At 33.5% G+C, this 17,944-nt stretch overlaps 2 protein-coding genes across 10 annotated transcripts in view; one reads left to right on the forward strand and one right to left on the reverse strand.

The window, feature by feature from the left end:
• LOC106131598 (GRB10-interacting GYF protein 2) overlaps positions 1-17,944 on the reverse strand; it is a 55,928-nt gene that overhangs the window by 29,146 nt on the left and 8,838 nt on the right. For 5 of the 7 annotated variants that reach the window (XM_060950010.1, XM_060950009.1, XM_060950006.1 and 2 more), the window contains exons 2-3: positions 13,079-13,263; positions 8,084-8,113 (exon numbers count right to left, since the gene is read on the reverse strand). In XM_060950010.1, coding sequence (XP_060805993.1) covers positions 8,084-8,113; positions 13,079-13,263 — 215 coding nt within the window. Of the gene's footprint in view, positions 1-4,813; positions 5,035-8,083; positions 8,114-13,078; positions 13,264-17,944 lie in introns of those variants that run through there. The other 2 variants (XM_060950008.1, XM_060950013.1) reach the window with 2 other exon arrangements.
• On the forward strand, positions 25-4,360 carry LOC132902950 (uncharacterized). 3 transcript variants are annotated; one of them, XR_009657289.1, is made up of 4 exons: positions 25-324; positions 584-1,475; positions 3,278-3,458; positions 4,012-4,360. XR_009657289.1 is itself a non-coding variant. In XM_060950014.1 (3 exons), exons 1-2 carry the CDS (start codon positions 222-224, stop codon positions 1,465-1,467), a joined length of 987 nt encoding a protein of 328 aa, XP_060805997.1. In that variant the 5' UTR covers positions 25-221; the 3' UTR covers positions 1,468-1,475; positions 3,278-4,360. The 3 variants fall into 3 exon arrangements, 2 of the variants coding, with proteins under 2 accessions (XP_060805997.1, XP_060805998.1); XM_060950014.1 differs by having other exon boundaries at positions 3,278-4,360; XM_060950015.1 differs by lacking the exon at positions 3,278-3,458.

Here is a 17,944-nt window from a genome sequence, read left to right on the forward strand (position 1 = left end):
TTGTTGTCTCGTCCTCGATGATGAACAGATTACTAATGTAGTATCGGTCTTGTACTCACTAGCGCCACACAATTTTAAAGCTTGATTGAAAAACTGAACGCATCCCTCTGTGTGCTTCCTCTTCCGGTATCTATGGCCTTATGTCATTCGGTTTTTTGTGTCAAAAACGGCGTCACATATTTCCTCATTTTTTATAAGTTTTTTCAGTGTATTGTTGAAAAATGTCACAAAAATGGTCCTCGGAGGAAGAAAGGAACCATCTTTTAAAGAAAATTCGGAAATTAGAAAGAAAAATTATCCGACTCCCCGAATCGGATTGTGAAGGTGAGGTTATAACCAAATTTTTTCTCTTCCACAACACAGAATCTCAGGATATCTGTAAACATATATTGTTTTTTTTACACTGGGCCTAGGGCATTCTGCGGGAATGTACATGGCTGTCAAGTATAAAACAATGATAAAACCTAAGGGTGTTCTGTGGGAACACATGTGGTTTTCATACGAAAAGCACCTAGGACATTCTGTGGGAATGTACATGGCGCGACTTAATGCAGTATATAAACATGTTTTTTCGTCATTACAGACGATGTGGAGATAGATGAATGTCAATCTTATAACAAAGAAAACATGCCTACCCCACTACCTGAGGATGAGTTTGTAGAAAATCCATGTGAAGAAAATCTAGACCAGGAAGATTCTAACCTAGATGAGGAGATCCTCAATGTGTTGGGAGTGGCACCTGCTCCATTACCTAAAAAAGAAATCCTACATAAGGAAGTGGCTGACCGTTGGACAAAAATCCTTAGCAGAGGATTAGATAAAGAGGAAAGGGAGCCACTTCACAAGGACAATATTGAGTTCCAGAACGTACCAAAGATGATAGCACCTAAATTAAATAAAGAAGTGGCTGCAGCCATGAACGAAGGTGCTCGGAAAAGAGACCAGGTCATTGAAAACCGTCAAAAACAAATATCGACGGCATTATCCTGCATTGGCCAGGCCTTGCAGATGGCCCTACAGAACATTCAAGAGAATAAGATCTCCATAATCAAGAAAATGAATGATGCCGGGCGATTGCTGTGTGATTCTCTTTTCCTGGATTCCAGAGGACGTCGGACCTTAGTCTTGTCAACTATTAACAAGGATCTCAAAGATTCTTTGTTAGAAACCGAAGCGGGAGAATTCCTATTTGGAGAAAATTTAACAGAAAAAATAAAGACAGCCAAAGCTGTACAAAAATCAGGAAAGGACCTAAAAAGTGATGACAAGAAGAAACCTTTTGTCAAACAAAATGAAAATAAAGACAAGACAAATAATAATAAAACTTTAAACTGGCGGGGCCCTCCTCGAGCAGGAATACAGCAGAGATCCCAGAGGTCAGGAGGGCAGCCTTACCACCGGTACAACAAACATCAGTCTGCGGTGAAGAAAGAAGATCAAACAACAATGAGGCGAGGGAGGAAATAGATGTTAAGGTAGGAAGAATCTGTTATTATTTACAAAATTGGAAACAAATAACAAGTGACCCCACCATATTGGATTGGGTTAAGGGATATAAAATCCCATTCAGGGAAATACCTCATCAGAGGTCCATTCCCTTGAATAACAACTTTTCTGATTCTGAAAAATCACAACTATATTCAGAAATAAACAAGTTGTTATGTGTGAAAGCCATAGAGGTATGTTCACCTGTAGACAACCAATTTTGTTCATCCATTTTTATTATTAAAAAACCTAATGGATCATACAGATTTATATTAAATCTTAAAAAATTAAATACCTTTGTTAACTGTGATCATTTTAAGTTAGAAGACTACAGAACAGTTTGTAAACTGATACACAAAAATGATTACTTAGTATCCTTAGATCTAAAAGACGCTTATTATATGATTAACATGCATAATAGCAGTAAAAAATATTTAAGATTCTACTTTGAGGGAAAATACTACCAGTTTAATGTATTACCTTTTGGTCTTTGCACAGCCCCACTAACTTTCACAAAAATCATGAAACCAGTGACCTCTTATCTACGTCAAAAGGGCTACCTGTCAGTAGTGTACCTCGATGATTATTTATGCATTGACAGTAACTACACCAAATGTTTTAACAATATGACTTGTACCATAGAACTGCTATCTAAATTAGGTTTTATTATTAACAGAGAAAAATGTGAATTTATTCCAAGACAGACATGTAAATTCTTAGGCTTTATTTTTAACACATTAGATATGTCTATCAGTATCTCCAAAGAAAAGAGACAAAATTGTTTAAAGTTAGTAACGGAATTATATTCAAAAAATAGTATTACAATTAGATTCTTAGCTCAAGTTATTGGGAAATTTATATCAGTATGTCCTGCTATCAAGTATGGTTTATTATATACTAAAGAATTAGAGAGAACAAAATTTCTATCTCTTCTTAAAAACAATGATAATTTCGAATCAAAGACCTCATTAACTGAGCGGTGTAAAGATGATTTGAGATGGTGGTCCAGAATAATCATGAAATCAACCAACAATATAAGAAAAAATAATTATCAGTTAGAAATATTTAGCGATGCATCCAGGACTGGATGGGGAGCTTCTTGTGGTGCTAAACAAACTGGAGGAACATGGACTGAACAAGAATTAAAACTTCATATCAATTCCCTGGAATTGTTGGCAGCCTTTTTCGCATTAAAGTGTTTTGCTTCACATGTTACAAACAGTAATCTTCTTCTTAGAATTGATAACATCACTGCGGTTTCATACATCAATAGATATGGTGGTATCCAGTATCCTCATTTACATAAACTCTCAAAACAAATTTGGCAATGGTGTGAATTAAGAAATATACACATTTTTGCAACATACATTAATACAAAAGACAACATAATTGCAGATTTTGAGTCGCGAAAACAATTAGCCAACACTGAATGGGAATTGAATGAAATATATTATAATAAAATAGTCTCTGTATTAAGAAAACCAACTATGGATTTGTTCGCAAGTAGAACGAATGCGAAATGTGAATGTTTCATATCATGGCACCCGGACCCTGAAGCATTTGCTATCGACGCATTCACACTATGTTGGTCTAAATTCCATTTTTATGCATTTCCACCTTTTTCTATGGTTCTTAAAACCTTAGAAAAAATTATCACAGATAAAGCAAAAGGTATTGTTGTAGTACCATATTGGAACACTCAACCTTGGTTCCCTCTATACAATAAGTTGCTTGTTAGCAAACCTATTATATTTGAACCCTCTAAAGATTTGCTTATTTTACAAAATTCCAGGAATCCACATCCTCTGTACAAGAACCTCAGCCTGATGGCAGGTGTCTTATCAGGCAAGCTTTCCTAAAATTAGGAATCAACAATGATGCAGCAGAAATCATGTTGGCTTCTATTTCCACAAATACTTTGAAACAATATCAGCCATGCATACTGGCATGGGCCAGGTACTCAAAAGAAAAAGGTATTTCATTAACAGAACCATCTATTTCTGATATTATTATATACCTTACTAAAAAATTCAATGAAGGCTTGTCATATGGTAGTTTGAATTCACATAGGTCTGCCTTATCATTAATAATGGGCTCACAATTGGGATCTGATGAAAAAATTAAAAGACTTTTTAAAGGTTTCTTTAGGTTGAGACCTAGTGCCCCAAAATATAGTATTACATGGGATGTATCCATAGTTTTAAAATTTATTGAGGAGAAATATATAGAGGATAATAATTTAGAATTAGTAACTAAAAAGACTGCAACATTGTTAATTCTTGCCACAGGCCAAAGAGTTCAAACGATCTCATTAATTGATATAAATAATATAGTAATTAAGGAAGATTGTATAACAATCAAAATTGACAAATTAATCAAAACATCAGCACCTAATAAGTGCCAACCTTTTCTTACTTTACCCTTCTTTAATGATAGGGTAAACATCTGTCCTGCTAGAACTCTAATTAACTACTTGGATATTACTAAGAATTTAAGAACAACAAATATGTTATTTATTTCTTTCAGAAAACCATATAAAAGCGTTTCTACCAGCACAATCAGCCGTTGGATCAAAAAATGTATGGAAGAATGTGGTATAGATATCTCCACATTCTCAACGCACAGTACACGTCATGCCACGACTTCTGCGGCGTTTAAGAGAGGCGTCAACATTGACGAGATTAGGCGAACGGCTGGTTGGTCTGGAGAATCGGCTATTTTTGGAAAATTTTATAATCGTCCTATAATTAATAACTCAGAATTTGCTGAGAGTATATTTTTAAAATAAGTGATTAATTAATAATTAAAATCATGTATCTGTTTTTTGTCAATTATAGAAAGAAAATAATAAATATTTCTTTTCCAGTTACAAAGATTTATTGGTTTAATTTTACAACTTCTGTCTTTGAACATCTACATTAGTAATCTGTTCATCATCGAGGACGAGACAACAACGAACATAATTAATAGTCAAACGAACTTACCTGTACGTGAAGTTCGACTGTAATTATGTGAAGTTGTTGTCTCGTCCGAAGATGATGAGTCCCTCCCAACCCATTAGATCCTAAACAATTAGATTAATTGTATTGCCCTGTTATCAGCTGTAAAATTAATTCTTCGAACTAGAATGACATAAGGCCATAGATACCGGAAGAGGAAGCACACAGAGGGATGCGTTCAGTTTTTCAATCAAGCTTTAAAATTGTGTGGCGCTAGTGAGTACAAGACCGATACTACATTAGTAATCTGTTCATCATCTTCGGACGAGACAACAACTTCACATAATTACAGTCGAACTTCACGTACAGGTAAGTTCGTTTGACTATTAATTATCTCCTTACGAATAATAATTTGCAATAAATTAACACTTTTATTAAACACGTCACTGGATTATTTATCATCAAATAGTTGAAAATATGCACCGACCGACGACCTTACTCGAAAATATAAAGATAAACGTGGTAATTGTATAAATTTAATTAAAATTAAATTAAAGACAATGAGATATGTTGTGTATCGTCTCCCCTGAATACTTTATCAAAATGATTTCTTATTTGATGATATGACTTATCAGTATCTAACTGTAACGTGTGAGGAAGTGACTACAACAATGACTCACAGAAATGGTCACTTTTCTGTGTAATAAACATAATGTCAACAATTTCTCACATCTTTAAGAGTAGGATAAATAATGTAATATTATGATTATGATCTAGTCCTTACAAAGGAATTGAAACGACAAATCATCATTCTCGAGTATTGTAAAAGTTCATTTAACCATGATATTAAAAAAATTACAGGATTGCAATAAGTTAACTTACTTCTTAATTAAGGAACTTACAACTATCTATCTGAATATAACTTTTTTTAACGCCAGTATTGTCAGGTGGGCGAGAGACTAGCTTTTGTATTACGATAATTTGTTCTATGATAAACGTTGTTCATGAAAATTTATGGAAGGTTATTGTTTTATGAGAAATCTATGAGGATGTCCGCTTCACTGGATGTCTCATATGTTTCAGTATGTCATACTGGGGACTTGTATTAAATCAATGCCAATATTATGTCATCGTTTGCCGGTCTGTGTGTTTCAATAACATGGTAACTATTAGTAGTAAAATATATACATACAATTAAAGTATAATGTAGTAAAGATTTTGTGCAATTTGTTTGTTTGGAGCGGATTCATGAGCATTATTATGTACATAATTTTTAGACTACACATAAAATACTATACAAAATAGCTTTGGACACACTTTTAAACTGTTGCATTTTGTAAAAGAGGACATTTTGAGTAAAATTTGAAGATATTGTTAAAAGTAAATATGAAAATAAAAGAGACTAAAGAATAAAACCGACTGGAAAAATACAGAAGCACAATCGAATGCGCACCTTCTTCTCCGAAATGGGTTTAAGAGAAGACGTCACCGTACGAGACGAGCACGGGACCTTGACTGCGAAAATAAATTAGGCCGTACGTCCGTATAAAACAGCTGACACTTCCGAAACACGTATTATGCCTAAGTTTATTTTCATCATCAAATAGCTGCCTGTGACAGAATTCTTTTACCTTTCGATAAGTTTTGTAAGCGATCTTACAAAATTCAGTGACTGATAATATCACTTGGAATGATGAAACCTCAGATAAGTAAAATATTAAAAGATGTGTAGAAAGATACAGTACAAAGATGAAATTGTATTGGGATTATCTGAAATCTCTTGAACATGAGAACAATAATTATGATTGTAACAAAAATGCACCGGTCCACCAAGTATTGTGATTGCGAGAAGCAGAATTCTCTGCAATCAGAGAAAAAATCGTTTAGAATAGAATAGATTTATTTTATTTCAACTTAGAGCAATGGTCAAATTGCGCTGCGGAACAAAAATATAAGCATGCGACACGAGGAACCTTGACTGCCAAAATAAATTAGGTTGTACGAAACAGCTGATTTCCTAAATACGTCTGGAAAGCGTCTAAAGGCAGAAACGTATTTTTAAAATTTCGCTGTTTAAAAAGAAAGGTCATTCACAGAGCTAAAGCTGGCGATAAAAAAAGCTGTCAAAAGAGATAATTGAGCGAAACATCAAACGAGCAGATGTGCACGCGCAGAAAGTGCACAATACAAAAGGTAAGAAGGCAGTAATTAAATCAGAAAATATATTTGACCATTTGTTAGATCAAGATTTGCTCTAAAAAGTAGCAGATAGTGTATGTGAACTTATAATCCATAGTAATAATAAGGAGAAAAAAATTGTATTTGTGTTTGAATAAACTCCATAAACATACAAAATCGGAAGTAACATAGACAACTTTTGCTTCTGGAATTTCCCAGGGAAGTCCAGCGCAAATGTTAGTGTTAGATAAATGATTAAGGTCATCAAATAAGCAGTTATTCATGACCTATAAAGATTTAGATTTGATACATTTTTGTTTCGTTCGTTCAAATGGTTGTAAACTTCCGAAATAAAAATACTGAAAGGAAGTCATACAGCGAGTAGGTATTTAGTAGCTAGTTATGATATACATATGATTTAGCACTAATTAGCCAAGTGTGTCAATGTTAGGATTTGTGTACCAACACTGACGTACTGATGTGTGTGATGAAAGAAATGTAGACGGCACGTTGGGAATGAGACTACAAAATTGCTTTGCACAATATTCTTAAAAGAATCTTTCTTATTCAAGAAACTCACTCAAGAAATCAAATAAAAAACAAACAAAGAAACGATATATAGACCAGAATTGATTTCACAGTAAACACGACATCAAATATATTAAAGTAACAAAACTTAGCTGTATTAGATATCAAATCAGAGTATAACTTAGTTTGTCTTGTTCAGAATACGTATAAATTTCGAATCGTAGACATAAGAGTTATTCAAATTCAAAGAAACTTCGCAACTATTACAAACGCTTAGAGATCAATATGGATGAACTTACATACGCCGATAAATATACGGACTAATAATACGTAAGTAGTAATCCTAGTAATGAATATAGACTACATTTTAATACTAGTGTATTAATGTTAAGATGTGTATAAATGACAAGACTACATTTAGATTTGTTAAGGCTAATGAAAAAAGTACCTACTGTTTTTATGCAACATGTGTTTATGAAATTAAAATATAACAACAATAACAACAAAGCTTGAAACAATTATCATGCTAACAAAATAAGTATTTCGGCATTATTTTGTTTTAGATAATAATACTTCGTTACCCAATTTTCAAATACTCATAATTACTTTTTAAAATTCTAGTTTTCTAGATCCTTAGACGTAAATTTGAAGAATAACAAACATGTTAGATTTAAAGTATTTATTTTTCTTAATTGCGTCAATAAAAGATTTATACATAATGCGTTTAGACATAACATAAGCTAGCTACGTATTCCTACATCCATTATACATAGCAATACTTTTCAGATACTTAAGAACAAAGTATGTAAACATATCATGATCAGACCACAAAAAAATATTTTATTATTTTTACTTCATCAGTAGTAATGAGTTGTATTAGTACCACTAACTACAACAAACTACGGGTATTAAAATCAAAATAAAACACACTATTTAAAACGACAGCCACTTACCGACTGATTGGCTGTCTGTCTGTCTGGTAACTAGAAAAAAGGAGAAAATAAAAATTTAAATAAAACAAAACTTTGGGTGGATGCAAACTAAAAAAGGGATTTGGTTGCATAAAAAAGGTTTTACAAAATTATAACCTTATTCGTAAATTTGAGGTAAGCACAGGAATCTCGATGAAGGTTTAAATTTAAGGCAATCAAGTTTTAGCGAATAAATTCACAAAAGCAAATTAACACATACCTAATCTGCTAGCAACTGCAAAATATTCATAAATTGTATTCTTATGTTTTAAATATTTGTAAAATATTTGTCAGCAATATATACTTTGTAAATTAACACACTTATTTCATCTATTTCTTATCTTTTGCCCTGAATTGATTCTTGATTAGCCATTTAATTAATAATAGGGGACCAGCCTTCAATTACCTCAAGATAAATGCAGTACTAGCTGCTATATCGTTAGATATATTTCTATTAACGTATCAATCGCTAATTAACTTAATTGATAGATTATCTTGCTTTCAATAACTTTATTCTAAGGATTAAGGTATTCAGCTTTTAAACCACTTTCTAAGAATAAATGTGCATGAGACAGGCAGCCACCAATCCATTAAAAAGTAAAATAGAAGTGGATGAACTTTTTTTTGCAGAGCATTTTGCACAAAATTTGGTTAGAAAATGTGCAATGTTAAATTTTGAAGTGTTCCTTTTGTGTTAATGTATTTTATGTATATTGTATATATGTATGTATAGAATATATATATATTGTTTCACAATATCTTCTATAAAACACGAAATATCTACTATAATGGTAAAACAAGTATATATTATAATAGCGCAATAAAAACTTAACCAGAGATTTGACAAAGTGTTACGGTTCGGTTATCATTACTGTAATACGGAAACACTTCTTTTTTTACTATTGACACAAGAGTTCCTCACTGCTAAAATAAAATGTTGAGCCAAATAAACCTAACCAAAGCTACGGTAATTTACAATAAGAATAACAAAACAAAAGAAACCCAATGAACATGAATAGATTCCAATCAATTATCTCTCAAAATTCTCTCTGGGCGGAGTGGGAGCTTTCAAAGCGTTAAATTCGGTATCACGCGGCGTCCGCTTCGGAATTTAGTCCTGGAGGAAGTAGTATTCGTTATTTTTGTCGCACTCCTTGGAGAGTTAATTTTAAATTTATTTTTGATGCACTGCACCGGCACAGCTTTCGGTTTCGGTCATTAATGTGCGTCTACATGTTTGTTGTGTTTAATTTGAATGTTCGTTATGAGGTATTCGCTTCCGATGGTTTTGACTTGAGCTATTTTGGAGAGCCTTTTCTTTTTCTATAGTGGTCTTTCTGTCTGCCTCGAGCCTTGCGTATCTTCGTCTGTCTTTGGCTTTAATCACACAGCTTTTACATAAAAGCTTTATCAAGAAGTAGACAGAGCCAAAAATCGAAGACTTGAAGGCCGCGTTTAGATGTATGAATTGGGTAATAGGTTGCTAGCCCAACAACCCATTTTAAATTGATTATTTATCAGCTCTTATTAAATCAAAGTATGCATGCAACTAATTAATAATATCCATTGATTATTGCTAATACAACAAAACAAGCCGCTCCTCCAACACATTCCTATCAAATCTCCGCACTGAACAATCGAGTCTGAATGAACAACACTTAGGAATGTCTAGTTATAACATTCCGATCGTGTGGGATCCACGCACGACACGACGCTCCTATTGCGCATGACCTCATAATTGACAATAGTTATATAATCGGTCACCGGGTCGCGTGTGTGATCTGTATTGTCACAATCACAAATAAAGCTGTTTGCGATTGTTATAAAAATAATAAAAATGGAAAAAAAAATCATTTGATGGATAGACTCAAAATAGATGAACCGATTGGTACTAAAAAAAAACAATCAAAATGATAAGTTTACCTCGATGGCTATAATTTTTGAGGTTAAGATTAATTTTCCTAAATACTTATCTTGTTTAAGATTTAATGATCCCCAGGCATTGTGGATACCATATAATACAGGAATGGTGAATGCAATTCTTGGAAAAGTAACAATCATTCTTATAAGATCTTAGAAATTGGTATATAATGTAATACAAACTGAAGAATTTTAAATAGTCTAGAGCTATGGCGAACGGCTATTAACTAACATGAATCTCTATTTGCATTAAAATTACCTGCACATAACGAATTCTACGATAACAATTATCTCATCAACATATGACCAGTGCGAACTCGATGACATCATCCGCAAGGACGAAGTTATGCAATGCATTTACATAGTCTATCTTCTATCTCATGCCTAAATATGAAAAAGAATACATATATAAAAGAGGAAACTACATTGACTGACATATTAACACACACACATTTAAACCGCTGGGTCTATGGGTGCTCTCGGAGATGTCCATTCATACATTCATGGCACATTGTGATAGCAGACTTTCAGTACTTTATTTATAGCTTTGAGTAACAATTTAAACTGAGTTAATGAGACCTTTTTGAACTGTTACAACTCACATAAACATACAATCAATCATAAGAAAACTTCAAGTGTTCCGTGGTATGCGATCAAGATTAACATTGTCTAGATTCTGAGTGGTGGTGCAGGCTTCTTGCGTACTCTTGATTGAGATAAAGATATGCTTTATGATCCAGGGAAAATTCAAGACAGTCTGCAGTAAAGACGGAAGATAAATTATATGGTAACGCAAACGTATTACGGAATTCATCAAATTTATTAATAAACAACCTTTAATTAAGCATTTCAGAAAGCATTGATTAAACATATCCAGGATTCTCTTTTTCCCCTAATCATGAACAATAATTATTTTCAATCTCAATTCTATCATTAAGCCTAACAGCTTAACGTGGCATTTCATCATATAAGTATTTAAAGACTGCTGGCTCTGTCCACCCCACAAGGGGATATAAACATATGAATGAAAAAAAAAAATTGATAAAAAGAAACCAAATGCATTGTAGAGTTAGTAGGATTCAAGCAGTATATTTTTAGAGAGGGCAAAACATGCTAATTGATGTACGTAATCGAGAGGGTCTAATTGGTTGCGCAGTCGCAACGTAACTAAGATCATAGCCTACAAACATGTCTTAAATAAATCAGATTGTATATGGTACTGCGGTATTGAAATCATAGTTATTCCTATTTTCGTTAATCTTTTAAATATAATAAGAATATTCCTTAATGGGAAAATGGGCTAAATCTTTAAAAAAAAAGATGAACAGAAAATATTGTATTACATTTGTGATATATATGTACAATAATGTACATACACACCAAACGGATAACAAAAAATCTAGGTGTAGTAGAAGTAGAATCTAGAAAAAAATGTTTTCATTATAGACCACTTGAAATACTAGTTCACTCAGATAAGGAGCGTGGTCTAGTAAAGATATTGAGATAAACTGGTAAACAACGTGATAAAGTTGTCCAGCTGTATAGATATTCATCTAAAATATGTGTTCAAAGTAGACTTGATATCGAAAAAACTGTGAAATCGAAAGAAATTTAATAGATGTTATCCATAAACTCAATGAATTAACCAATAACATCTTTATTGGTCAAATGTACTCTTCTTGTGCGAAACAAGAAAAAAAATGGTCATTATTATAACCAAAATCATATTATATAAATGAATGATTTTCATTCAACAAATCAAAGAGAAACGTTACGTGACTATATTGATAATCACATGATAATCATATTCAAGTTTGTTCACAATATTCCATTCAACAATTCTGAACCTTGGTATTTTTAAATCTTTACATCATGTCTATTATAGTAATACCGTCTGTAGAATGTATTCAGTCAGTATTCACTGATTTTATTAAGTTGCGAAGAAAGAAAATTGTGTGAACTCAATCTGAAACTGTATTGTCAAAATGAACATCTCATCTTTGCGTGGCCGCCTTTTCTCTCTCCACTTTGTCCCGTCTTCCTCAGTTTTAAGTCCATTGGTTCGAATATTATCAGGTCAAAGTGAACATTTCTTTATGATTAAATAGAAACTCAACTGCAATACAGTTAACTGAACATGTTTGAACGCTAACAACATACAGTTCAAAATCATGCAGATTAATTATAACCATAGTAGATTATATAGTCTTATTTGCTGACCGTGGGTTGTCATTACTTCCCATTGGAGCCGTTTTGTCTTGCAGAGGCCTGTAATTTCTAATTTTCACCGTTGTGTATAACGTAACTATTATTTTACTTGGAGAAAGTGAAGTTACGAACGTATTACCAGCAATCCGGTTACCGTTAGTGCGTCGCTTGCAACGATGCACTTCATATGAATAAGGTGTTGTGAATAATTAAACTGCAATACCTTGGATATTACAATGAGTAGTGAAATCTGCATGTTTTTACTTAATGCTCTAACCAAAAAGAGAGGTTATAAGAGTTTGATGTGATGGTCAGTACACATGTGTGTCTGTTTGTGGTTAAGTTATAATGAAGAGAAATGTATCAAATGGAATGGTTTAATCTGTAGACCAAGAAATCGGTATCTAAAAGGAAATTGGTTCGGTCGTTCAACATTTATTTCGATTTTATTTGTTTTTTTATTATATGTCTGCTTTTTATGAATCAAGCTTAATGAAAAGTGCAGTTTAAGAGTAAATAAACTTTGTCTATTTTTTTACTTTACCAATTATAATAAATGCATCTCCTTTCAAATCTTACGATGTCACTCGAGTGATTACATACATATACAATCTGAACACAGCATTAAGCACGATAATTAAGTACCAAATACCATTTTCCTGTCTCGATTGATATTCTGCCTGCTTTTTTGTTTACGTGATTTATTAATACGTCAATCAGCCTAACACGGGCTTTCCTATTCTAAATATGGAAGATACCACTCGCTACATACCTTATACATGTCTGATCATCAATTGCTGTCTGTACTATGGATTTCTAGGCAACTACATCTAATTCTTTCCCACTTACCTGTTGCCGTCTATCTTCGTCTCTCGATCGCTGCTCTGCTTGTCTTTTCCGCCTATCTTCATCTCGTTTCTCTCGCTGCGCTTGCGCGGCTGCCGCGTGTGCCCTTAATTCGTCTAATCTTTTCCTTTGTTCGGCCTCTCGTCTTTCGCGAGCTAATCTCGCTCGGTCTATGGCATCTGCTGCGGCTGTCAAAAACATATTTGATTTGTAAGTAAATTAAATAGGTCGTTATCACAATCATCGCCCGCGTAAGCCTGAATGTTTTCATGATAGCTTAGGTCATGAGTCATGACACCAAGGTCTAAAAAGGAACATTAATTTCGAGCCTAGAAAGTCGGCTAATATCTATATAGCAAATCGGTTCAGTGGTTTCGACCCCTAACCATTACAAAGACGGACCAGCATAGGGACTTTACATTTATAAAACATAGATATCAACAGAATAAGAAGTCATAAAATTTAGTTTCTCTTATTACGTTCAATTCATAAAATATTTAGAAAACGGTAAACCTTGATCTAGAAACTGGAACTAGTTGCTACAGATCAACAGAGATCGGCTCTTAAATTGCACTATAAGTACTTTAGATAGCCTCTTGTATTTTAAATACTTATATTTAAAATATGTAACGCACTTAACTACAAATTCATACTTTTATGTGCAATTGTCCACCGCTTTCAATTATAACCTTGTTCAAAGTTAAAAATACAAAACAAAAAGAGATCTTACTCGTATTTTAATAGATCTCGAGCAGATAACAATCAGTGTATGTATTACGTAAAGTAAAAAGGAAATAGCTTTTGAAATAAATGCCCATCCAATTGTAATCGAGATCGTTGCGTACAACGAAACGTACGTACGTTATTACTTTATTAGACCATGCGCTGAGGAACGATTATGTGATATTAGATGCGGCAATAGGTCATTTTTATTGTAAAATAAATTGTAATGGATTCAATCTAGTCGGACATGATAAACTGGAGTTTTTGATCAGTGAAATAAATGTCTAAATTATTTTATTTGAGTCAGCTAAGCAGGAAACAAGTATAAGGTCCAAGGGCGATAAATGCGTGCGTGCAAGCATCACTCATTGAGGAAACCAGATGGTGTCTGTTATTGTCAAGAAACTATAATCTTTGGTTAGAAGCAAAATAAACGCCATCGCCAACGTTCATCATAACCCCTTCTTTCATGTTAATGTTATTTCTTAGTCATCTCATAAAATTTTGCAGTACTTAAGTCCTTAGCACTAATTTAAAATTAAGTGGATCCGAAATCTTGACCATTACTCCAAAGCTTAAGAAAACTAAATTTCACACATCTTTATCTAGATCATCAAAATCTTATTCAGCTCAAAGACGAACAACAATGGCATTTCATATTTCAACTTTCACTCACATGCCGGGGTTCCATAAAGTTGAATTTTATTACATGTTCATTACCAATAAATTCGGTTTTCTCAAATTGACCGAAACGGTTCACCTCTGGCTGTATGGAGTATATCGTCTGAATATATTTTACAAACATAGCTTTTAATATGACAGCAATAAACTGCATGTTTCGACTTTTAGATATACATACGATTTCGCCAACTTTTACGCAGAACGAGTCGTTAATTTTATTACTTGTAATTTATCCCAACTTTATACGGATAATATAAGTAACTACTGAACTGAATTTAATTTCAAAAATATAACTAAATAAGAACATAGAAGATGATATGCCATTAGGCTAGTATAAAATGGTCCTATATATTCTATTAATAAATGGATTGTTAAGATTGGCACGTTAACACCAGTAAAACAACCTCAAACGACTTTAAATGTTTCGTCGAATTATATTTAGGTCGTCAATATAGCCGAAGAATCATTGTTACGTTCTAAAGGAGCTCCATTCCATACAAAGAACGGGTCGACCCAATTAATACCTTCCAATACGAAACAGGCACACATAATAATCGATATGAGCGAAGGTTTACACATTTCAATAGATGCGTCAATGAGCACGCTTACTGAAGAATGTTTAGGAAGTGACAAATCTTATGGTTTATTAAATAATTACGTATATATGACAACGGATGCTTACTTATACCTATCCTTGATAATATGATATTACGCACTGTAATTTTACATTTTTACCAATGTGAATTAAAATCAATATGACTTATTGTAAAATTCTGACAAGTATGAAGAAACAATGTTCTGTGAAAACTGCCTCGATCAGGCTCAAGAAAGTGTAAATTCCTCGATACTGGCATCCAAGTCTTTAATGGTAAGATGTAATAAACGACAATAAATAATGAAGAGTCACTGGTTATTGGCGAGGAGCTGACACTATTTTCCTTACGATGTAGCTGTAATTGGCATCTATGTTTGGTCATTAATTACACGGGAAGCAGGTATAGTGGAGGCAGAAATGCTGTTTCTACTATGAGAGCTAATGACTTAAACTAAGAAGGTTTGTTTTAAAGCACAGTAGATAGGGACGATAAATTTCAAACGGATTTTGATATTCCCTCAATTATCTTAGTTAATTACTTATTTCATTTCCATTTTATAGAAACTCAAATGATTAATCTTTATAATGAGAGTGTTCCAAAAGGGGACAAAAAACTTATTTTGGTTGCAAAAGTTACAAATAGAAAATGTTTAATCAGGCGTAGACAGCCACCAAAATCAGAAACTACATGTGGCAAATTGTTGGCTCCGTCTATTATAAAGTAAAATGGCGTATCGCAGACAGACATACCGTAAAAATAATTAGATGATACAAAAACTAGCAATCAGTTATGTCTGAACTCTGAAGCCAAACTATCAATAGTATCGCTTTCTTATTATTAGGTGGGTCAGAGCACAGAGTTAAAAATAAAAAAAAAATATCATGGCTAGCAATTTACCACACGTGTTTTTTGTTTATAATATACATAGTGATTGGGGATCAATGAACTTTGCCAAAACAGTACACTGGCATCCGGATAAAGCGGCAAAATTTATTTAATAAAATATCAAGAAAGTATTTATAAGTCTTGTAGAGAAAATAAAGTCTTAATCAGTAAAATTACTGCTTACAACACTTTCATTTTTAAAACGACGGTTCTCTTCGTATTTTTCGGAATAGTTTTTTTGTTCTCAAATCTTATTGCTATCTTAACATCATTTCTCACTAATCTCTGAAATTTTCTTAAGATTCTCCTCTTCGTTCGTGATACATATGAAGAATCGCGTGAACCAGTGACGATACCTTCTTCCGGAATAGGCTTGATACTGCATCTGACCTTATTAATTTCCGTATAGTGGAGTATCATTACATAAACAGCATAATTGGATCAAGCGAACGCTATCTGAAGTGTTATCGAGCAGAATAATCCGGTATCGTTTAAATGCATGTAAAACATGAAGTTCAAAAAGAAGTAAGACATACATCCAAAGATTTCATTGATAAAACAATCAATATTGAAATATCCCTATTGAATAATCCGTCATAATCTCATATGGGATAGGTTGGGGGCAAAGATAGCGGAGTGCAGACCTCCCTTCCTGTTAAAGCCTGTCTTACCCAATTCAGGATCATAGGTCAATAGACACCCAGGGTTTCTCCAGAGGTGATGATGGAACCGGGAATAAGGCCAAGAGAAAGAAGAATGAATATTATCAATGCACGCATTTTTGCGTTTGACGCAACGAGACTATATTACGCGGAAATTGCAAAGCTTGCATCATAGCTTATAAGTAATTGATTTTGTTTGATACATATAGTCACGTCTATATCCTTTGCGGGGTAGCCAAAGAAAACGATCTTGAAAAGACTGAAGGGCCACATTCAGCTGTTTGGCTTAATGATAGAATTGAGATTCAAATAGTGAAAAGTTGCTAGCCCATCACCGATTAGAACAATCGCAAGTTTATAAGCCTATCCTTTAGTCACTGCTTACGACATCCTTGGGAAAGCGATGGAGTGGTCCTATTCTTTTTTATATTGGTGCCAAATTGTTTTTAAGATCCTTGCTGGAAATCAGAAATTAGCAAAGAATCAATGTCGTGCTTCAAATGCTGTCTTATATTTTATCTTCTAACCAGGTCAAACAGTAACTCGTTTTTCGTGAGGCATAATAAAGATGGCAAAATTGTTAAAGCTACACAGATAAATTAGCGGTGGACTGTTGGGTATCCGCTTCCCATTTTTAACCGCCTTCAAAAAAAGGAGGATGTTTCTCAATTCGACCGTATACATTCAGTCAGAAAAGTATCGGGAATGGATTATTTATTTATGGTTCCAAATTCAAATTTTTGTTTTTTTTGTTGTTGTTAGATTGGCACAACTGTTTTCCATTTTGGCGCGGAGTTTGAGTTACATCTGTTGTTTACATTAAATACAGTGCTATTTTTATTTATATCATATCTAGTGTGTATTGCTAATTTCATAATGGATAAAAACATCGAACAAAGAGTTTGTCTTAAATTTTGCATTGCCAATGGAATATCGTGTTCGGAGTCACTGAAAATGTTACAGAAGGCTTACGGTGAATCGACTTTATCAAAAACTCGTGCTTATGAGTGGTACAAAGCGTTCAAAAGCGGTCGAGATGTGATGGAAGATTTGCCTCGCTCTGGTAGGCCATCAACGTCTGCAACTGAAGTTAACATCGCAAAAGTGAAGGAAATAGTGACTGAAAATCCTCATTCAACTTTGAGAGAGATAGCCACCGAACTTTCTGTATCTCACGAGTCGATCCGTACCATTTTAACTAATAATTTGGGTATGAAACATGTTGCCGCTCGGCTAGTCCCAAAAGACCTGAATTTTTTTCAAAAACTCAATCGCATGAGAGTCGCTGAGGACATGCTAGAACGAGTCAATTCCGACCCAAC

Source organism: Amyelois transitella, chromosome 20 (genome assembly GCF_032362555.1).
Source record: "Amyelois transitella isolate CPQ chromosome 20, ilAmyTran1.1, whole genome shotgun sequence".
In the NCBI taxonomy this organism is placed as follows: domain Eukaryota; kingdom Metazoa; phylum Arthropoda; class Insecta; order Lepidoptera; family Pyralidae; genus Amyelois; species Amyelois transitella.